We start from the raw sequence: 23,750 nt of genomic DNA on the forward strand, positions 1-23,750 counted from the left end.
AAAAAATTTTTAAATAGGCATGGAATTGATAGAATTAATGAACAAAAATTTTTAAATCCCCATTCATCTTGTGAATAAATGCATTTCCGATATATTTTTATTTCTTGTGTTTATCAAAATTTGTATTATACATACACTGTTCTAATCAATTGTATAAAGTTAATAAGTAGCACAAATCAATCCAGAAGAAAAATTTTAACACTTAGAGACTTATACTCACAGGAAGTTAAAAGCTTAAATTTACATGTATATCCATATTTTGTTGTAGAGAATTATAATATAAAATCAATAAATGAATTCCCAGCATAAAATTATTACTTTAGAATAAAATATTTGGGGAGGCAAAAATATATGTTCTAGAAGAAAAAGCAATAATGTGAAATTTCTAACTGTTGGAGAATAAGTAGGATGATGGTGAATATAGTCCATCGAATATGTGGTATTTAGTCTCCATTGCATACATTAAAAATAGTAATGTAAGTTTTATTTTATAATATCAGTATTTATAAGATGCCAGAAATTATATCCCTTGTAATTATTTATAGTTGTGATGAAAATTTCTATATGTCAACTTTAAAATATATGAGGGAGTACAAGGTGTTAAAAATTAATGTAGTGTGCCAGGCATGGTGGCTCATGCTTGTAAATCCCAGCACTTTGGGAGATCGAGGTGGGCGGATCACAAGTTCAGGAGTTCGAGACCAGCCTGGCCAAAACAGTGAAACTCTGTTTCTACTAAAAATACAAAAATTAGCTGGGCATGGTGGCGGGTGCCTGTAATGCCAGCTACTCGGGAGGCTGAGGCAGGAGAATCACTTGAACCCAGGAGGTGGAGGTTGCAGTGTGCCGAGATTGCGCCACTGTACTCCAGCCTGGGTGACAGAGAGACTCCACCTCAAAAAAAAAAAAAAAAAAAAGAAGATAGGGATTGTATCAGTAAAAACATTGTAAAGCCACTATAATAGTTCACAGTGTATGATATTTCACAGTTGTTTCCAGCTGAAAGGCTGTAGATTTCTACTGTGGCCCAATCTCTGCCCCCCTGTTACACCAGCAAGAACTAATGAGCAGGCCCAGTGGCTCACACCTGTAATCCCAGCACTTTAGGAGGCTGAGGCAGGCAGACCACCTGAGGTCAGGAGTACAAGACCAGCCTGGCCAACATGGTGAAACCCCATGTCTATTAAAAATACAAAAATTAGCTGGGTGTGGTGGCACATGCCTGTAGTCTCAGTTACTCAGGAGGCTTAGGGAGGAGAACAGCTTGAACCCAGGAGGTGGAGGTTGCAGTGAGCGGAAATCAGGCCACTAAACTCCATCCTGGGGGATAGAGCGAGACTCCATCTCAAAAAAAAAAAAAAAAAAAAAGAACTACTGTATTTGGAAAATATGTGCAGAGAAGCACTAAACTCTGAAGTTTCTAATGAACTGGGGTCAATACTGTATTCAGTAGTTCAGCAGTTATGACCAAGCATCATATATATATATATATATATATTTTTTTTTTTTTTTTTAATTATACTTTAAGTGCTGGGATACATATGCAGAACGTGCAGGTTTGTTACATAGGTATACACGTGCCATGGTGGTTTGCTGGACCCATCAACTCATCATCTACATTAGGTATTTCTTCTAATGCTATCCCTCCCCTAGCTCCCTACCCACTGACAGGCCCCAGTGTGTATGTTCCCCTCCCTGTGTCCATGTGTTCTCATTGTTCAACTCCCACTTACGAGTGAGAACATGTGGTGTTTGGTTTTCTGTTCCTGTGTTAGTTTTGAGAATGATGCTTTCCAGCTTCAGCCATGTTCCTGCAAAGGACATGAACTCATCTTTTTTTTATGACTGCATAGTATTCCATGGTGTATATGTGCCACATTTTCTTTATCCAGTCTATCACTGATGGGCATTTGGGTTGGTTCCAAGTCTTTGCTATTGTGAACAGTGCCGAAATAAACGTATGTGTGCATGTGTCTTTAAAGTGGAATGATTTATAATCCTTTGGGTATATACTCAGTAATGGGATTGCTGGGTCAAATGGTATTTCTGGTTCTAGATCCTTTTGGAATCACCACACTGTCTTCCACAATGGTAGAACTAATTAACACTCCCACCAACAGTGTAAAACCATTGCTCTTTCTCCACATCCTCTCCAGCATCTGTTGTTTCCTGACTTTTTAATGATCGCCACTCTAACTGGCATGAGATGGTATCTCATTGTGGGTTTGATTTGCATCTCTCTAATGACCAGTGATGATGACCTTTTTTTCATATATTTTTTGGCTGCATAAATGTCTTCTTTTGAGAAGTAACTGTTCATATCCTTTGCTCACTTTTTGATGGGGTTGTCTGCTTTTTTCTTGTAAATTTGTTTAAGTTCCTTGCAGATTCTGGATATTACCCCTTGGTCAGATGGATAGATTGCAAAAATTTTCTCCCATTCTCTAGGTTGCCTGTTCACTCTGATGACAGTTTCTTTTGCTGTGAAGAAACTCTTTAATTTAATTAGATCCCATTTGTCAATTTTGGCTTTTGTTGCCATTGCTTTTGGTGTTATAGTCATGAAGTCTTTGCCCAGGCCTCTTGTCCTGAATGGTATTGCCTAGGTTTTCTTCTAGGGTTTTTATGGTTTTAGGTCTTACATTTAAGTCTTTAATCCATCTTGAGTTAATTTTTGTATAAGGTGTAAGGAATGGGTCCAGTTTCTGTTTTCTGCATATGGCTAGCCAGTTTTCCCATCACCATTTGTTAAACAGGGACTCCTTTCCCCATTGCTTGTTTTTGTCAGGTTTGTCAAAGATCAGATGGTTGTAGATGTGTGGTGTTATTTCTGAGGCCTCTGTTCTGTTCTATTTGTCTATATATCTGTTTTTGTACCAGTACTATGCTGTTTTGGTTACTGTAGCCTTGTAGTATAGTTTGAAGCCAGGTAGTGTGATGCCTCCAGCTTTGTTCTTTTTGCTTAGGATTGTCTTGGCTATCCAAAATTCCTCAATGAAATACTGGCAAACCGAATCCAGCAGCATATCAAAAAGCTTATCTGCCATGATCAAGTCAGCTTCATCCCTGGGATGCAAGGCTGATTCAACATATGCAAGTCAATAAACATAATCCATCACATAAACAGAACCAATGACAAAAACTACATGATTATCTCAATACATGCAGAAAGGGCCTTCAATAAAATTCAACACCCCTTCATGCTAAAAACTCTCAATAAACTAGGTATCGATGGAACGTATCTCAAAACAATAAGAGCCATTTATGACAAACCCACACCCAATATCATACTGAATGGGCAAAAGCTGGAAGCATTCCCTTTGAAAACTGGCACAAGACAAGGATGCCCTCTCTCACCGCTCCTATTCAACATAGTATTGGAAGTTCTGGCCAGGGCAATCAGGCAATAGAAAGAAATAAAGAGTATTCAAATAGGAAGAGAGGAAGTCAAATTGTCTCTGTTTGCCGATGACATGATTGTATATTTAGAAAACCCCATTGTCTCAGCCCAAAATCTCCTTAAGCTGATAAGCAACTTCAGCAAAGTTTCAGGATACAAAATCAATGTGCAAAAATCACAAGCATTCCTATACACCAATAATAGACAAACAGAGAGCCAAATCACGAGTGAACTCCCATTCACAATTGCTACTAAGAGAATAAAATACCTGGGAATACAACTTACAAGGGATGTAAAGGACCTCTTCAAAGAGAACTACAAACCATTGCTCAAGGAAATAAGAGAGGACACAAACAAATGGAAAAACATTCCATGCTCATAGATAGAAAGAATCAATATTGTGAAAATGGCCATACTGCCCAAAGTAATGTATAGATTCAATGTTATCCCTATCAAGCTTCCATTGACTTTCTTCACAGAATTAGAAAAAACTACTTTAAATTTCATATGGAACCAAGCATCATATTTTAAGACTTCACAAGGAGGCATGGCTAAGGACTGGTGCCTGGCCCTCCAAAATACCCTCTAGGGGAAAGACAGTCATTGTTAGAGTTCTCAGCTTAGGCAAGAGGGCAAGACATAGTGTCCAATCATAAGTGAGTTTCCAGGGCTGGTTTAGGAAATGGTGTCACAAGGGGCCCAGGGGTAATTGCTAGGCTATCCTAAGAAGTGCGTGGAGGCTGGGATTCGGGAATTTCTCAGGAACGGAGAAATGCAGGAGGGCTTTTGGTTTCTGTGTCCCCAGGACTCTACTGCTAGTGAAATCTAAGGATGAGGTGACTATATGTTTCAGTTTACCTGGACAGTCCAGTTAATGATTTTTGTCCTAGCATAATTTTCATTGTCCCCACTTTCACTCCCAAAGCATCTCAATTGGACTGTAAATCATATATCATTTACACATACTTCACGTTTATTCTCCATTTCTGTACTTATCTAACTGTGGACCAGTAACAAAGTTCAAGGACTGGCACTGGTTTGTGGATCAACACTTTGAGTAGCGTGGTTTTAGGAGTCAGAATAAGACTTCTAGTAGGACATCCTTTACTCTAGTGTTTAGTGATTGTTCGCTCAAATAGTCCTGAAGAACTGAGACCAGAGTTCCAGATTTGGCTCCTGTGTGGATGATGTGTAGCTTCTTGTTGTTCCTCAGACACAGATCACACCCCATAGCCAAAATGCGTTCTGTGACACAGGGGCATCCAACTAAGAGGCTGTGAACTAAGGGAGAAAGATCTTAAGAATACATGTCTCACTAACGATAGGCCAGGAATATTCGTACCGCTCTCCCTGACCATTTCAGGAACCCCACTCTATATTTTATGTCAAGTATAACAAGGACATTTTAGTTCAATTCTTTCCTTTTTGCAGGGGACGAAATCTTGCTCTGTCGCCCAGGCTGGGGTGCAGTGGCGCTCTCTGGGTTCACTATAACCTCCGCATCCTGGGTTCAACTGATTCTCCTGCCTCAGCTTCCTGAGTAGCTGGGATTACAGGCACCTGCCACCATGCCTGACTAATTTTTGTATTTTTAGTAGAGGCGGGTTTTCGCTATGTTGGCCAGGCTGGTCTCGAAAGCCTGACCTCACGTGATCTGCCTGCCTCAGCCTCCCAAAGTGCTGGGATTACAGGTATGAGCCACCGCACGCAGCCTTAGTTCAATTCTTTAATGTGCCCATTCCAGTCAGCACAACCGGTTTTCAAAATGAAAAGGTTAAGTTCTAATTTAAGAAGTCATCTGACTAGAGATCCCTAAGCTTCTCCCAACAACCTATTAAAAGTCTTTAAAAGAAAAAGATTGACTCATAGCAACACTGCTCATCTAAGGATGAGTAAACAGAAAAAAGTTACAACCACCTCATAGGTTTATGAGAAGATTCTACAGCATATAAAAAGAAAACACAGCACTCAAGATGAGGAAGAGGCTGGGCATGGTAGCTCACGCCTGTAATCCCAGCTCTTTGAGAGTCTGAGGCGGGTGGATCATTTGAGGTCAGGAGTTCGAGGCCAGCCTTGCCAACATGGCAAAATCCTGTCTCTGCTAAAAATACAGAAAATTAGCTGGGCATAGGCCTGTAGTCCCGGCTTCTTGGGAGGCTGAGGCAGGAGAATCTGTTGAACCTGGGAGGCAGAGGTTGCAGTGAGCTAAGATTGCGCCACTGCCCTCTAGCCTAGGTGACAGAGTGAGACTCCATCTAAAAAACAAAAACAAACAAAAAACAAAACTACTTTATGTTTGCAATAAAAATTCAATTAAAAGGCTGAGAATATAGGGGTTTACTCCTGTAATCCCAGCACTTTTGGAGGCTGAGGCAGGATTGCTTGAACCCAGGAAGTTGAGGCTGGAATGAGCTGAGATCACGCCACTGCACTCCAGCCTGGGCAACAGAGTGAGACTCTGTCTCCCAAAAAAAAAAAAAAAAAAAAGGCCGGGCGCGGTGGCTCACGCCTGTAATCCCAGCACTTTGGGAGGCCGAGACAGGTGGATCACGACGTCAGGAGATTGAGACCATCCTGGCTAACATGGTGAAACGCTGTCTCTACTAAAAATACAAAAAATTAGCTGGCGTGGTGGTGGGAGCCTGTAGTCCCAGCTACTCCGGAGGCTGAGGCAGGAGAATGGCGTGAACCCCGGAGGCGGAGCTTGCAGTGAGCCGAGATTGCGCCACTACACTCCAGCCTGGGCGACAGAGCGAGATTCCGTCTGAAAAACAACAACAACAACAACAAGGCAAATGGATACTAAAAAAGAGATAATATATGAAATATATAGATTGAGGCAAAAAGGGAGAGCTGGCAGTAAGGCAAGTAAGAATCAAAAGAAACTAGACAAGGTAATGAACATCTCTAAGAAAACAAAAGTACGTCTTGCTCTGTCCCCTAGGGTGGAGTGCAGTGGTGTGATCAACCTCAAGTTCCTGGGCTGAAGCAATCCTCTTGCCTCATTCTCCCAAGTGGGTAGGACTCTAGGCACATGGAACCATGCCTGGCTAACATCGTCATCTCTTTGTTCTTTTCCTCTACTTTCTGAAAGAGCTTCTCAAGTTTGCGGTGCAGGTCACTCAGCTTTTCACTGCTTCTAATGTAGTTTTAATTCTGGACCGGGCGTGGTGGCTCATGCCTGTAATCCCAGCACTTTGGGAAGCCGAGGCGGGCGGATCTTGAAGTCAGGAGATCGAGACCATCCTGGCTAACACGGCGAAACCCCGTCTCTACTAAAAAAGACAAAAAATTAGCTGGGCGTGTTGGCCGGCGCCTGTAGTCCCAGCTATTCGGGAGGCTGAGGCAGGAGAATGGCGTGAACCCGGGAGGTGGAGCTTGCAGTGAGCGGAGATCCTGCCACCGCACTCCAACCTGGGCGACAGAGTGAGACTGTCTCAAAAAAAAAAAAAAAAATCAGCCGGGCGTGGTGGCACGCGCCTGTAATTCCAGCTACTCAGGAGGCTGAGGCAGGAGAATCGCAGGAACCCCGGCGGGGGGCGGGGGCGGGGGCGGGCAGAGGCTGCAGTGAGCTGAGCTTGCAGTGAGCCGAGATCCTGCCACTGCAATCCAGCCTGGGCAACAAAGCAAGACTCCGTCTCAAAACAAAACAAAACAAACAAACAAAAAAACCGGCATGGTGGCTCATGCCTGTAATCCCAGCACTTTGGGAGGCCAAGGTGGGTGGATCACCTGAAAGGTCAGGAGTTCAAGACCAGCTTAGCCAACATGGTGAAACTCCCTCTCTACTAAAAATACAAAAATTAGCCAGGTGCGGTGGCGATCGCCTGTAATCCCTGCTACTCAGGAGGTTGAGGCAGGAGAACTGCTTGAAACTGGGAGGGTGGAAGTTGCAGTGAGCCGAGATCTAGCCTCCAGCCTGGGCAACAGAGTGAGACTCCGTCTCAAAAAAAGAAAGAAAATGATAACAGATGAGATCATAGACACAAACGGTAGAGAATGGAGACTTGACATGTACATGGCTGTTGTTCCAAAGAAAAAGATGAGACCTTCAGGGCATAAACCCATGAAAACAAGAAAATAGTACAGGGGACAACAGCACTAAACTTTTGGAAGAGGGACAGCAAATAAAAGAGTGAAAAATCATTTAGCAGATTAGAGGAGGGAGCATTGAAAGCCAATAGCAGAGAGAGTTGAGAACAAACCTGATCCATATCACTGAGTCTTCAAAAGGCTCAGGAAGTGGTTGCAAAAAGTACCTTAGGGTTCCTCCTCTGAGGGAACACAGGGCAAGGCTGAGAGCCAGAGTTCAGCACTGATGCAGAGGATGAGACCTTCAGGGCATAAACCCATGAAGACAAGAAAATAGTACAGGGGACAATAGCACTAAACCTTTGGAAGAGGGACAGCAAATAAAAGAGTGAAAAATGATTTAGCTTCTCCCCTGGGTCTCTCCTGAACTGGGTCCTCCAATACAAGTGATCAGTTTTTGCCTCCCATGCAGAACAGTGAAAGCATCTTCTCTGGGGAATTCTGACAAGTCCAGGTCTAAGGAAATCAACTTTTGAGGTTTACCCTCTAGTGTCCCTTCTGGTCAATAAGTTATATCTAAACACTATTTCCAATCAGCTTTTCAAATCCTCAGTTTCATTTTGTATTTGTTTTGTTTTTGTTTTGAGACAGGGTCTTGCTCTGCACCCAGGCTGGAGTGCAGTGGCAGGATCACACCTCACTGCAACCTCCACCTCCCAGGTTCAAGCAATCTTCCCACCTTAGCCTCCCAAGTAGCTGAGACTACAGGCATGCACCACCACACCTGGCTAATTTTTGTGTTTCATAGAGATGGGGTTTTGCCATGTTGTCCATGCTGGTCTCGAACTCCTGGGCTCAAGCAATCTGTCCACGTTGGCCTCCTAAAGTGCTGGGGTTACAGGTGTGATCCCAGCCTGTAATTCCATGCCCGGCCTCAAATCCCCGGTTTTAAATATGGATAACCAAGGATTATCAAATGTTAGGGAAAGACTTGAAGATGAAATATAGAGAGTAAACCAACCAAATAAGCAGCACTGAAGGAAACAGAAACCATGTAAGGAGAAAACGTTAAAAAGAAATGTTTAAGGGACAAAAAAAGCACTCTTAAAATTTTTTAAATGATAAATATATCAATTATTCAATGGAAGAGTTGGAAGATAAAGGCAAGGAAATATTTCAGGAAGAACAACAAAACAAAAATATTTTTAATAGATGGACAATAGAAAATTCAGGAAGAGAAAACAGAAGAAAACACAGGGTAAAAATCAACAATGAATGAAGTAATTCAAGAAAATGTCCAGAACTGAAGGATGTGCATTTCTAGAAGAATGGTGGGGACAAATAGAACACCCTACAAGCAGAGCATCACAGAGAGAGAGAGAGAGAGAGAGACTGATTCACATACAAAGAATCAGTTGTCAGACTGGCTTTACACTGCTCAAGAACAGCACTGAAACCTAGAAGATGACAGAGCAATTTCTTTACAGTTCTAAAAAAAAATTCCACTCTAGAATTGCAAACTAGACAAATAATTAAGTGTCAGAGTAGTAGAAAAACATTTCAGACATGGTAATTTAAAAACATTTACCTTCTGTACACTGTTCTCAAGACAGCACTGAAGATGTGCTTCATCAAAAGAGGAGAAACCAGGAAGATACAAGACACAAAAACAGAGGCTCCAGCATAGGAAGAAAGCAAAGAGAATTCCCAAGATGATGGTGAAGGGAAATCATAAGATGTCAACTGCGAATCAGGCCCGGAGGGCATATCAGACTGAAGCAGGTCAGAAGTCCCCTAGATTCTTATAGAAAGATGATATTGATAGAATATCTAACGTGAATGAACATCTTAACAGCTGGTGAAGAGTTTGGAGTTGAGTTAGTGAAAATGCATAGGAAACGAAAGGAATGAAAAAGAGAGTTATTAGCTCCAAAATGTTATATGAGAAAAGAAAATAAATAGACTTTACTATATAGCTCAGCTGTGAATAATGTTTACTTATTAACAGTGATGTCATGCTGGGTGCAGTGGCTCACACCTGTAATCCCAGCACTTCGGGAGGCTGAGGAGGGGGAATCACTTGAGATCAGGAATTCGAGATCAGCCTGGCCAACGTGGTGAAACCCCATCTCTACTAAAAACACAAAAATTAGCTGGGCCTGGTGGCGTGCGCCTGTAGCCCCAGCTACTTGGGAGACTGAGGCAGGAGAAACGCTGGAGCCTGGGAGGCAGAGGCTGTAGTGAGCAAAGATTGCGCCACTGCACTCCAGCCTGGGCAACACAGCCAGTGGCAAACAAAACAAAAAAAACAAAAAACCCACAAAAAACCGTCTCAAACCCAAAACAGTAAGGCAAGCACTGATTATTAATCGAACCTAAAAAAAAATAACCAAAATTATGATATAGGTGGTTTTTTTGTTTTGTATTTTTAGAGACAGGGTCTTGCTTTGTTGCTCAGATGCGACTGTACTGGTGCGATCATCCTCACTGCAGCCTTAAACTCCTGGGCTCAAGCGATTGGATTCTCTGCCTCAGCCTCCTGACTATCTAGGACTACTGGAGTATGCCACCATGTCCAGCTTCTTCTCCCTGAGAAGAAACATCTCAATTTGTGGACAGAATTAAAAGAATCTATTGCCTAGACCTATTCTTGTGAAAGTTTTAAATTTTTAGAATAAAGAATCCTACAATAAAATTTACTACAAAGGAACAAAGATAAGGAAGCTTTTAGACTCAACAATAAACATTAGAGGACAATGAAGACATAAAAATGTGAAGGGAAAAATTGTGTCCAGGAATTCTTTACCTAGCCAATGTATGTTCTCTTTTATTTATTTACTTATTTATTTTTTATGTATACTTGTTTTATTCATAATTTGTAATATTCTGGGATAGCAAAAGTAATTCTAATGATGGCTGAATTTAACAAAAAAATTTTAACCTTATTTGAAAACACATACTGATCCATCTCATTCAATGGTAATAGTCTCATTCAATGATAATTTAAAGGGACGTGAAAAACAAACATGCACACAATTGTAGTTTTCTTATGAAAACTATTTCTTTATTGGTGGGTAGTGCATATATGTATTATTCAAATAATGTAGAGGTGACTGCACAACTGTAACATTGGTAACTAGATTGATAACCAGCTCAACTATAAACCAGTTAACAAGTAACTAAATATTTATTTATTTATTTATTTATTTATTTATTTACTTGAGACAGAGTCTGGCTCTGTCGCCCAGGCTGGAGTGCAGTGGTGCGATCTTGGCTTACTGCAAGCTCTGCCTCCTGGGTTCACGCCATTCTCCTGCCTCTGCCTCCCGAGTAGCTGGGCCTACAGGCGCCCACCACCATGCCCGGCTAATTTTTTTGTATTTTTAGTAGAGACGGGGTTTCACCGTGTTAGCCGGGATGGTCTCGATATCCTGACCTTGTGATCCGCCCGCCTCGGCCTCCCAAAGTGCTGGGATTACAGGCATGAGGGCCTATACTCTTAACCACTATTCGTATTATTCTCAGCTCTTACAAAGTAAACATGTAAAATTAAGACAAAAAAGTAAAAATGACTTTATATAACTCATGGGGCAAAGAGGAACTAAAAATGTAACATGTAATTAGAGTATTTAGAACTTAAATATGAGCACAGAAAAATTAAAACTTCTGTGATGTGTGAAAGCCGTATTTATTGAGAGTCAAACTGTTAGCTTTAGATGGTCAAACTCTTTAGCTTTAGCTACATTTATTGAGAGTCATAAACTCTTAGCTTTAGCTTTTATTTTGAAACAAGAAAGAAAACAACAAATAAAACATTTATCTGAATAATTAGAGACACAGCAAAATAAAGCCAAAGGAAAAATGACACACAAAAGAAGAAAATAAAAAAAAACCTCTACAGTTGAGTTTTAAATATCTAGTAGCATTTTTTGTTGAAAATATAGGCAAACATAGGCAGGCACACTGGCTCATGCCTGTAATCCCAGCACTTTGGGAGGCTGAGGCAGGCAGATCACCTGAGGTCAGAAGTTCGAGACCAGCCTGGCCAATATGGCAAAACTGCGTCTCTATTAAATATACAAAAAATTGGCCGGGTGTGGTGGCACATGCCTGTAATCCAAGATACTCAGGAGGCTTGAGGCAGGAGAATCGCTTGAGCCTGGGAGGTGGCTGGAGGTTTCAGGGAGCCGAGATTCTGCCATTGCACTCCAGCCTGGATAACAGAGCAAGATTGTCTCAAAAAAAAAAAAAAAAAAAAAAGGAAAGAAAGAAAGAAAATATAGGCAACAAACAGTTGGTCTAATCAAAATAAAATGGGAGAAAACATAAATATATAAAATTAGGAACAAGAAATGGACATAATAACAAATACAGAGAATATTTCTACACTTATGAGAGAATGCAAAATATGAATGAATGAAAGTAAACCACTGATTCCCAACACTGTTTTATGTGTTGGGGTTACAGTGGTTAATGAGATAAAATCTATACCTTCTAATTTTAAATATATTTGTGTGATTACTTGATTAATATTTATGTCCTAACTACCCATCTGCCTCCATGACCCTTCCCCTTGCCAGTTAAAGAAATCTATGATTTTTAAAATAGGCACGTCTCATGCCTATTTTTGTTTATAATTTTGTCATTTTTTATTCCCAGCAACTGACAGAGCTTCTTTGCACATAGTGAAAAAAGCAAGTTGTAATAGACTGTATTCTGTATCAACTAAAATTACATACACACACACACACACACACACATATACACAATGAAAAAGGCAGAAAGGATATCCAAGTACCTGTTGATAGGGTTTACTTATAAGTAATGAAAGCAACTGAGGTTTATTTTTTTTTCTGCTTTTATATGTTTCCAAATGTTGCAAAATGATTATGTATTATCATAACAAGGAAAAAAGTTTTAAAAACAAGCCTTCGTCCAAAAAAAAAAAAAGAAAAAAAAGGTTAACATCAAACTGGAGAAAAAGGATTTTCCATTTATGTGATAATAGGTTTTAATTAACGTCATTAATAAAGAGTTGAACATCCAATCTCAAGCTGTCATTCAGACACTATCACATCACTCTACTATAATTATTTACATAGCATTAATCACTATCTGACATTTTTCTTGACTTGTTGGCTTATTTATTGTGTTCTCTTTGCTCTGACTCCAACATAAACTCTCTAGGAAGAAAAACCTTGTTTATCTTGTTTTGCACCATATCCTTTAGTACATGGTAGTTCATTACATACTGATTGAATAAAGGAGCACACTCAAATCAATTCTTAAAAATAAGTGCTCCAATGGAAAAATGGAAAAGGATACAATTCAGAAATGAAGAAATATACACATCCAATAATTACTACATTATAAACTCTGTGAAGGAAAACACATGTCAATCTTCTTTATCATATTTCCAGTGCCTAGCATTGTTTTGGTATATAATAGATTCTTAATAAACAACTGATGAATAAATAAATGAACAAGAAAAATTGTTCAACCTCACTAATTTAAACAATGACAACAATAAACACCATTCCAACCTAACAAAATGAAATGGATTTCTTTTTAAACTGCACAAACTCAGTGCTGGCAAGGGTATGGAAATACTTAGGATTTAATGCCTTCTTTTAAGATCAAAAGCTCTAGCTGGGCACAGTGGCTATGCCTGTAATCCCAACACTTTGGGAGGCCGAGGGAGGAGGATTGCTTGAGGCCAGGAGTTCAAGATCAGACTAGGCAACATAACAACACCCTGTCTCTACAAAAAATTAAGAAATAATTAGCTGGGTGTGGTGCTGTGCACCAGTTATACAGGAAGCTGAGGTGGGTGGATCCCTTGAAAGCCTCAGGTTATGATCATGCCACTGCACTCCAGCCTGGGTGATAGAGCAAGACCCTGTCTCAAAGAAAAAAAAAAAGGATACAAAAACCACCAAAAGCTCCTTTAAGGCAAGGAGTGTAACTATTTTGTTTATTGTAATAAACTTTCTAAAGTCTAGCACATGGTGCTTAATAAATATTTGTTTACTGGATCAGTGAGTGGAGAACAAATCAATATCAATCTCCTGGAGGGTACTTTGGCTCTCTAGTTGTAAAAACATTCATACCTTTTGACCCAGTTATTCCATTTATAACAACGTAGCCTTAGAAAGAAAATCATGGGGCCAGACGCGGTGGTGCATGCCTGTAATCCCAGCACTTTGGGAGGCTGAGGTGGGTGGATCACCTGAGGTCAGGAGTTCAAGACCAGCCTGGCCAACATGGTGAAACCCTGTGTCTACAAAAAATACAAAAATTAGCCAGGCATGATGGCAGGTGCTTGTAATCCCAGCTATTCAAGAGGCTGAGGTGGGAGAATCTCTTGAACCCGGGAGGCAGTGGCTGCATTGAGCCGAGATTGTGCCATTACACTCCAGCACGGAAGACAGAGTGAGACTCCATCTCAAAAAAAAAAAAAAAAAAAAAAAATCAGGCCAGGCACAACGGCTCACACCTTTAATCCCAGCAGTTTGGGAAGCTGATGCGGGTGGATTGCTTGAGTTCAGGAATTCAAGACCAGCCTGGGCAACATGGTGAAACCCTGTCTCTACAAAAATTAAAAAAATAAAAAGCCAGACATGGTGGTGTGAGCCTGTAGTTCCAGCTACTCAGAAGGCTAAGGTGAGAGGATTGCTTGAGCCCAGGAGGTCGAGGCTGCAGTGAGCTGAGGTTGTTCCACTGCACTCCAGCCTGGGCGGTAGGGCGAGACCCTGTCGTGAAAAAAAAAAAAAAAAAAAAAAAGAAGAAGAAAGATAATCAAAGAAGCACACAAGAGAATACAAGAGAATATTCATTCTAATCCTATATAAAAAGTAACATTTAAAAATAAAACATTTGACAGTAAAGCACTGATTACTAAGCAGCCACTAAAAGAATATTTTTAGAGAATATACAATGAAATAGGAAACTATGAAATGAAAAAAATATATATAAATATATAATGTGATCTAATATAGTAAAAAATGCACTTATATATGGAAACATGCTAAAAGGAAATTGATCAAAATGTCAATAGCAGTTATCGCTGAGTGGTAGAATTATAGCTGATTTTTATTTTCTTCTAACTACTTTCTTCAATGAGCACATAATTACTTTCTTAAACAAAATCCAAAACCAAAATCAAGTGGAAAATAAGAAGACAAGGCTCAGTTTAAAAGAGAAAATTAGGCTGGGCGCGGTGGCTCACAGCTGTAATCCCAGCACTTTGGGAGGCTGAGGTGGGCAGATCACCTGAGGTTGAGAGCTCGAGACCAGCCTGACCAACATGGAGAAACCCCATCTCTACTAAAAATACAAAATTAGCCAGGTGTGGTGGCACATGCCTGTAATCCCAGCTACTCAGGAAGGCTGAGGCAGGAGAATCGCTTGAATCCAGGAGGCGGAGGTTGCGGTGAGCCAAGATCGTGCCATTGCACTACTCCAGCCTGGGTGACAAGAGCAAAACTCCATCTCAAAAAAAAAAAAAAAAAGAAAATTAAAAATTAAAAAAAAAAAAAATCAAGAAACGTCTCTTTTTTTTTTTTTTTTTTTTTGAGACTGAGTCTTACTCTGTCTCCCCAGATGGAGTGCAGTGGTGCAATCTCGGCTCACTGCAAGCTCCGCCTCCTGGGTTAAAGTGATTCTCATGCCTCAGCCTCCCGAGCTGGTATTACAGGTGCATGCCACCATGCCCGGCTAATTTTTGTATTTTTAATAGAGATGGGGTTTCACCACGTTGGCCAGGCTGGTCTTGAAGTCCTGACCTCAAGTGATTCACCTGCTTCGGCCTCCCAAAGTGTTGGGATTATGGGCATGAGCCAGCGCGCCTGGGCAAGAACTGTCATTTTTTAAAAAAGGACATGGTTCTTACAAGTTTGCTTCTTCTAAACAGTGGTTCTCAAACTTGAATGTGTATTAGAATTACCTGAAAGGTTTGCGAACAGAAACTGCTGCCTCTGCCCCTCCCTCTTATTCAGTAGGTCTGGATGGGGCCCCAAAATTTGCATTTCTAACAAGTTCCACTTCGCTAAAAGACAGCAACATAGAAAGCCCATATGGTGTAATGAAAATGATGTGGGTTTTGAGGTCAGTCCTGGCTCTGCCCTTTTCAAGATGTTTTGTAGAAACAGTTGACAGACTCTAATCCTGCTCAGCCTCTGTTTCCACACCAATAAAAGTAATGCACACCTCACAGATGTATTGTGAGGGTTAAATTATATGATTAAATACCCAACATAGTGCTTGACTTAGTTAAGGATTTTAATTAATGGTGGTCTCCTTTCCTTTGATTTCCTCAAAGATACAGCACACTGGGTTTATGGTAACTTGATTTAGGTGTACCACAGGTCAAATCATTTCCTTCAAACCTAAAAACCATACATGTTCATCTGCTACTAGCAAAATCTTCATTGTTCATCTATAAAATTGGGAATAATAGTGTAACAGTATTTTCTTTGATAAAATAGATAATACTGTCTACTTTGTAGGCAACCATGAAGATTAAATAAAATAATATCAGTCAGGCACGGTGGCTCACATCTGTAATCTCAGCACTTTGGGAGGCTGAGGTGGGAGGATCACCTGAGTCCAGGAGTTTGAGGTCAGCCTGGGCAACAAAGCAAGACTCCATCTCTATTTTTTATATAATTATTAAAAAAAAAAAATAGGCCGGGAGTGGTGGCTCACGCCTGTAATCCCAGCATTTTGGGAGGCCAAGGTGGGTGGATCACCTGAGCTCAGGAGTTCGAGACCACCCTGGGCAATATGGTGAAACCCTGTCTCTACTAAAATACAAAAAATTAGCCAGGCATGGTGGCACACACCTGTAGTCCCAGCTACTCGGGAGGCTGAGGCACAAGAATCGCTTGAGCCTGGGAGGCAGAGGTTGCAGTGAGCCGAGATCACGCCACTGCACTACAGCTTGAGCTACAGAGTGAGACTCTGTCTCAAAATAAATAAATACATAAATAAAATAAAAATAAAACAATAAAACAAGATAATATATATATTTTTTAAATTCTGTAACTGAAATATGGAAGATACATAGTGTTAACTGAAGAATCCCAAGGTTTATAAATTTGGAGAGGGGAGCTTTACTTTTTATAAAGGGTTGCAGCCTGCAGGCTGGTGATCCTGACAGGCTGAGGAGTTTAGACTCTGGCAGAGACTGAAACCAGGTATTTAGAGGGAGGAAAGAGTGGAACACAAATTTATGCCAAATGAGTTGGCTAAGAATACACACTTAAGAAGTTACAGAAGCTTTGATTATTCACAAAGTGGGGGGCAGCACATGCATGCATAATGAGTAAATATGCATGTTACATATGTCCTATGTTCTCTTTGGGGTGGAGATTTAACATTTAAATACATTACAATTAGGTGAAGCAGAGGACATGAAGACACTCAGTGCACAGCCTCTGAAAACCAGCCAGAACCAGTCTGTGGTTGGTAGTCTCTTACTAGGATGTTACTGAAATCAGTCTCTTGTCCAATCAAAGAGGTAGTTATGGTTTGTGGAACAGGGGTTGGGGGGATACAGTTAGTCAGCATCTGGTGGTCAGTGAGCTACAATTGTTTCAATATTGCTTATCTCCAGGCCAGTGTCTATTTAGCTACCAGAGAAAAAGAAAAACCTTGTGGCAGTTAGAAGATGGTTTACTCTTCAAGTGTAGGGATGTGTGACTTAACCCTTGCCTGACATAGCCTTAGGTCTTGTTTATAATTTGGCATCTTATTGCCTCAAAGAGTCTGTTCCATCAGTCATATGATCACTATTGTAACAATAGTAAATGGCACTTTCTTTTCCCACTCCCTTTGAATATTTACCCATAGCATCTTCCACACCTAGTTCAAAACTCATCTAGGATACTTCAAATCAATCTTTCCACCTTAATCAGATAGCTCTGTTTTGTGTCACATTTAAAGTAAATTATTTACTTTAAGTACTGCTAAGAACACACTCTATGTAAACTATTATACTGGATGCCCAAGGAGATAAGTAGAAGACGGTTCTCTGGCTTTGAGGTGTTTGGTTGAGACAGCAATATACATTAAAAGTTGAACAGGGATGCAAAGCAGCGTGGGACAAATTATACAGAAAGTAAGTGTGATAGTTTTGAGATTATAGTGGCTGATCTGTTCATTATTTTGTACTCAGGAACTAAAAAATTACTAAGAGTTTTAAGAGCTCTGGTTTTATAGCTGAGATAATAAGCCCAGTGACACAAGTGGTCTAGGGTCCCAGCTATGAAGTGGCAAGAGTTTTCCTGTCTCCTGGTCCTATGCTGCTTGTGCGTAGGTTTCTAACTATTCACAAGTCTTTTAATCAGTTAATGTTTGCTCTCTCTAAGTAGACAGTTTAGTATAGCCAGGTAAGAACTGGGCTCTGAAACTAAAATGTTTGGGTTTGAATCCTGGCTTTGCTATTTACTGTGTGACTTTGGGCAAGTCACTAATCTCTTTGCTTTACTTACCCACCTATAAAATAAGTATAATAATGGTACTTCATAGGGTGGTTGTGAGCATTTTATACTTAATATATGTAAAGCAAGAAAAACTGTGGATTTGACATTATAAATGCTATTAGTCTGTGAGGGAATGGAGGGCAAGAAATCTAGTCATGTTTTTTGTTTTTTAAACCTCTTGCCTCAGCTTCTGATGAGAGCATTCACGTGGGTGTTCAATAAATGCATGTTAGCTACCTTAAGCGTATTGGGAGTTTTTGTATCACTGAAGTAAGACTTGAGATTTGTGTAAGCCTGGACTAGTCTGGTACCAGAGAAGTCTAGAAAGGTAAAAACTGAGATAGCATCAGATTGATTTTAGGACCTAGCACAGCTTCTTTAAAAAAGTCAGTCAAGACAAATAAGTGCTGAGAAAAATGGGGGTCAATGAGTCTAATTCCAAATGAGCTTTCTCATCTATTTTAAGATCTGTTTCAAACTTCCTCAGACAAAAATCTGGCCTTTTAAGGAAAGTACAGAGAACATGCCTTCGTGGGCTTAGTTTGAGGGAATAGGGGCTGCATTTCACCCTGGAGGTGGCTACATGAATTTGTGAACTGAGGTGACAACACTGACTCTCTCCGGAAGAAAAGATGCTATCTCTTCACGGAGTTTAATTACAATGGCACTACTTGAAACAAGCAGCAGCAGCAGCAACAAACGCTACTGTTAGCCATGTCACAACTCAGCTCAATATTCAGATTAGAGAAAGCAAGAACCATTTTTTTCCCCGGGACACCCTTCTCTACTAAAATACCCGCTGAAAAAAAAAAATCTGAGACAAGCACTAGGGAGTGGGGAAAGCGGGCAGAGATGAACAATAACCCATATTCAGGGGTTAGAAAAATAATATTAATAAATCATGGTAGGTTTTTTTGTTTGTTTGTTTTTGGCAGGAACTTGCCACTCTTCAGCATCATCCATCAGGAAATCTAGGGTCGGAAAAGTGTACCAATTGGCCTTCCAAATTTTCTGCATTTGGCAGATGCAAATCACACAGTCCATCCCCGCCCTCAGCACTTGGACGATATCAGGGAAACATAATTATCAATGGAAGAATCTTGAAGTGAAAAATAAATAACTGGTCAGGTTAGGGTTAGTGTTCTTGTGTGCAAGGGAGCTAGTGAAGTTTAGGCTTTGATGCGCACCCACAGCGTCAGCAAAGGAGGAAGAATTAAGGAACAGCACGGGCTGAAAAGGCCCCGAGTTTTGAGGTCAAGCCAACGGGCTGGGTCTCTGGTATCCTAGGATCTGCCCTGCACACAACCTTTGGCAGTTTTTCGGTTTGAATCTCGCCTGTACATTTCCAGACGAGACACTGTCTTACTGAGCGTTCTCACAGCGCCTAGCTCAGAGCTGACCGCAGAGCCGGCTCTCAATAACATCTAGACGCAAAAGCAGCTTTTGGGGTTAGGGGCGGAAGGGCATCGGTTTTACTTATTTTAAGGCTGGCGCTCGGTGCAGCCGGATCCAACTGCCAGTACAATGTTCCCAATCACTTCTCGCTTCCATTTCAGCCCAGGAGACGTCGGGAAACCCACAAGGACCCGCTAGGGGCAAAGCGGTTAAGCCGCGTCCTTCAGGTGTCAGTCTCGATCCGTTCGGAAACCACAACCTCCAGAATCCCTTGTGCCAGGAGGCCAGGCCGCAAATAAGATGGCTCCAGAAGGGTGGAACATATAGCAGGGGGGAACTTAGTCGTTGGCAGTTTCTTCACGGGATGTGTTTAAATTGCCGAGTCCCCACATACGCGCCACCCCACAGATCTCCTTCGAGGCCGTGGAGGCCACGGCTGCCGCCTCGCCCGCTCCTCCAGGAGCATGCTGGGATTTGTAGTCCAGCAGCCGGACTGTGCCGAGCCACCTTTCCCAGCTTGCCCTGCGGCTCGGGTGATATCAACAGTCCTTTCCAGAACTCTGTCTGCACTGAGACCCTCTTCCCCCGGTCCTCTTCTCGCTGTCGACTCCTTCCCATCCGTAGCGACAGAGCGGCGATTGCAGGAGAGGCCCCGGTCCCTCGCCGCGCCACCCCGAGGGGCACTTCCGGCGGCGGTTCACTTCCTGGTTGGGTGGATGGAGCCGGGCGGGAGCGCGCGCGGGGGAGGGGCGGCAGGTCAGTCTCCGCCCGGCGCTCCCGGGATCAGCTGGCGGGCGGGCGGGAGCCGAGCGCGGCCCCGGCTCTCGCTGCAGCGCCGCCTCTTCTCTGCGTCGCAGGCCGGCCCGGCGGCCGTGACAATGTCGCGGGGCTGGTAGCAGGGCGCCGGCCGCCGAGCCGTCTCAAGTGGGTGCTGCCAGGATGCCGCCTCGAGGGGAGACGGGGAGACCCGGGAGGAGCGGGAGGCAGTGCCCGGGAGGGTCGGCGCTGCCGGGGCAGCTGGGATCCCTCCTTTCTCCGAGCTCCCGGCTCGGGGGTCCGGGGTTCTGGGGCCGGGGTCGCGTTTTCAGCCTCAGGGTTTTTCTCGCCAGGAAAATACATGAAGCGTTTCCCCAGGATGATGGCTTTTGCTCCCCCTAGGACTCAGCGGTTGAATTTTTAAGTGTGTTACTGATTCATCCTCTCTTTCTTCCTCTGTCATCACAGGTTTAAACTTACACGAATCGCTTTCTGGAGGAGGAGGGGACCCGCCGCGCGATTGACACGCATATTCCTATAGGCATCCTCCCTCAGCCCCCACCCCCACGGCCGGATTCGGGTGGCTCCTCTCCGAGGTGAAATCCGAGAAGAAATCCTTGGATCTCTTTTCTTTTAAAAAAAAAAAAAAAAAAATTCTAGAAACCATCGGTATTTTGCTTTGCTGCTCCCTATTCGCAAGATGAAGAAGTTTTTCGACTCCCGGCGAGAGCAGGGCGGCTCTGGCCTGGGCTCCGGCTCCAGCGGAGGAGGGGGCAGCACCTCGGGCCTGGGCAGTGGCTACATCGGAAGAGTCTTTGGCATCGGGCGACAGCAGGTCACAGTGGACGAGGTGTTGGCGGAAGGTACGGTGGGGCTCAATGCGCCGTAAATTAAAATCTTGTGCTGATGCGGCAATACTGTGGTTTCTAGTTGTTGCATGTATGAATGGGCTTTGACCAGTTGACCCTCCCTTCCCCCTTCACTTGCCCTGTGAGTCATTGTCCTTGAGAGATTTAAAATTGAGATTTGAAAGTGACTGGGCTTATGGGGATGTGGGGAGGTTGCCGAAATTGTTTACGTTAGTGTCCTTTTATTTTTATTTTTTTAATATTGAGAAGCCAAATTTTGAGGATCACACAAGAAAACGTATGTGTGAAAGTGTTAAGCTTTATGCCAAAGGCAGGGTAATGGGCTTGTCATCCTCCTAAAACTTAAAATCTTGATGTGAAGGCTGAAGGGTGGGGATGGGGGGACTTTTAAGAAGAGAGGGGTTTCTCTTTCTCCTACCCAACTTTCCCACTTCCATGAGCAGGCATTGGAAGGACGAGAGGATTTCGGAGAACGTGAACGTGTTTTTCCAAGGGCCAAGGCTCTTGGTGGATTTCACTAGTAGGTTTGTTTCCTGACCCAACTGTAATCAGGTCCCCAGGATATAGCAAAGATAACAGAAATTACATAAAACAAATGTGGTTATTTTGAACTCAGTCTAGTAGGCCCCTCTTCCTTCTCGCTTTAGGTTTTGTTTTTTGTTTTTTTAATCAAAAGAAAAATTACTTGAGAGTGGCTCTGATTTTGTTTTTTCGATATCAGAGAGGATGTTATTTAGATCTGCTGCGTAAATTCCCTCTGTGTTTCATCTGTGTGTCTATACTCACGTAGATATACATCTTCATTCCCCCAGGCTTTCGGGAAATCTTTGCATGTCTCTTTTGGTAACCTTAACCTCGACCTTCATAATTATGCCAGACTCATACTTTTCACAGCCCATCGCCTGCCTAGTGTGCTTTTATTTTTAATAAAAGCAGCAATTTCCTTAGCATGAAGCAATTCAGACTGATTGGATGGGGCCAACCTGCTGTAGGTTGTGTTATAGACTGAGAGGGGTTGGAAGAAGGGAGAGGTCTCTCTTACTGCAACATGGTGGTGGTAGGGAACAGTTTTATTAGCGAGGGAAGAGAGAAAGCTAAGAGGCCTCTTTAAAAAGGGGCCTTTTGCAAGCTAAAGTTGAAGCAAGGGTCCTGACCTGGGCCTGGGAAATGCTTACCATGGTGGGTGTTGCGGGCTGGTGGGTGGGTTTGGAAGAGGAAGAAGCTGTGTTTGGCTCTCAGCTTGTGTAAGCACTGGATTCAGCAGGGCCCAGTTTTCTGGGAATAGAGTTGAAGCCTGTACTTTAAAAACACGATTTTTTAAAAAGATCTCTGACATTTAATGTCCATGTGAAATTATTGCTCTTCCAATCTCAGTACTGTTCTAGCTGCGCTTTATCTGGGGCCTGAGTCACTGTCCCCTTGGATCTTTCTTGTGGACTTTGGTGCAGGCTGGGAGATGCTTCTGTGCCCGCTGCCAGATCCGCACCCTTGAGTCTGATCTGTCTCTTTCATCCCTGTGCCAAAGCCCTTAACTGCAGTGGGGTGGAGGAACAGTGAAAAGGAGAGTGTGTCAGAGAGAAATCAAGAGAAATGAAGGGCCACAGAACACTTTCCTCCCCTCTGAATGGCCTCTGCTGACCTTATAGCCCACGAGCATTTTGTTCAGCTGGGATGTTGTCTCATCACGGATGATGCTGCCCTAAGCGGTGCATGTTCTCCAAGTGTGAGAGGAGTGATAGGGAAGAGAAAAGGCAAAATTGGTCTTTGTTACCTAGGCTGCCTTCCTCTTCTCTGGGATTCAACTTTGAGAATTGCACATCATGTATTGTGATATTTTTACACAGAATTTAGGACTTGCAGCTCTGCGTTTATTCATTCAACAGTTTATGGAGTTGGCTGTGAAATGCCAGGTGCTGTGCTAGGCTCTGGGGGTATGCTGTTAAACTAGATGCTGGCTTTTACCAACTGCTTTAAGAGATGGAAAATATCCAGTTATAGTGGATTGGTAAATGCCATCATAGAGATAAACTTAGGGTGCAGTGGCCCCCAATTTTAGGGAGCCCAGGATCATTTTCGGAAGGAAGTGACTGAAGAGTGAGTAGGAGTTAGTGTGGTGGCACCATGGGCAAAGACAGAGTAGCAAGAGAGAATGTCACGTAAAACTGGGTCTGGCTATGCGCCCTTTTTGTGTTCTTTGGCTTAAGTTGAGTTTGAATTTGTGGCTCTTAGAAGTATGTAGATATGTAGGAGCCAGTATACAAAGTATTTATGTAGCACCTACCAAGTCCAAAGACCCTATGAAGTTCTGAGATGGATGAGGGAGGTCTAAAGTGTGATTGACATCTGCCTTTAAGGATCTGCCAATGAATTTGGGAAGATGAGGCATACATTCACACATACAGTAGCATGGTTACCAGCACTGTCTGTAGAGTCAGACAGATCTAGGTTCAAATTCTGGATCTGTTCTTTACTAGCTGTGGAACTGTAGGCAAGACATTCCAAACCACTCTTGAATCTCTGTTTCCCTGTGGCAGTGGTTCTCAAAGTGGGGCATACTTATCACCTGCGAGCTTGTTGGAAATGGAGATTCTCAGGCCTCACTACATAGGCTGTGGGTGTGGAGCTTAATAAGTTCCTGGAGAGATCCTGATGCAAGGTCAAGTTTGAGAACCACTGCTTAATGGGCTGGTCATGAAGATTAAATGAGGCAATATATATAATTAACATTTTCAGGTGTTCAATAAATGGTAGCCATTACTTACCAGCAATGTTATACATCATGTGTATATATGTTGGGGGAGAGAGAGGAGAGTG

The 23,750-nt window shown here is 42.4% G+C and overlaps 1 protein-coding gene and 1 pseudogene across 19 annotated transcripts in view; both read left to right on the plus strand.

Moving 5' to 3' along the window:
- The first annotated feature begins 18,360 nt into the window (after positions 1 to 18,360).
- The window catches only part of AAK1 (AP2 associated kinase 1), a 192,614-nt gene continuing 187,224 nt past the window's right edge, over positions 18,361 to 23,750 (plus strand). For 11 of the 19 annotated variants that reach the window (XM_054548110.2, XM_009237217.4, XM_009237215.4 and 8 more), the window contains exons 1-2: positions 20,087 to 20,235; positions 20,536 to 20,930. In XM_054548110.2, coding sequence (XP_054404085.1) covers positions 20,768 to 20,930 — 163 coding nt within the window. In that variant the 5' untranslated portion in view covers positions 20,087 to 20,235; positions 20,536 to 20,767. The other 8 variants (XM_009237212.4, XM_009237218.4, XM_009237219.4 and 5 more) reach the window with 2 other exon arrangements.
- Positions 20,840 to 23,750, plus strand: part of LOC112132060 (large ribosomal subunit protein eL42-like) — a 48,234-nt pseudogene continuing 45,323 nt past the window's right edge.

The sequence above is a fragment of the Pongo abelii genome, chromosome 12 (assembly GCF_028885655.2).
Source record: "Pongo abelii isolate AG06213 chromosome 12, NHGRI_mPonAbe1-v2.0_pri, whole genome shotgun sequence".
NCBI classification, from domain to species: domain Eukaryota; kingdom Metazoa; phylum Chordata; class Mammalia; order Primates; family Hominidae; genus Pongo; species Pongo abelii.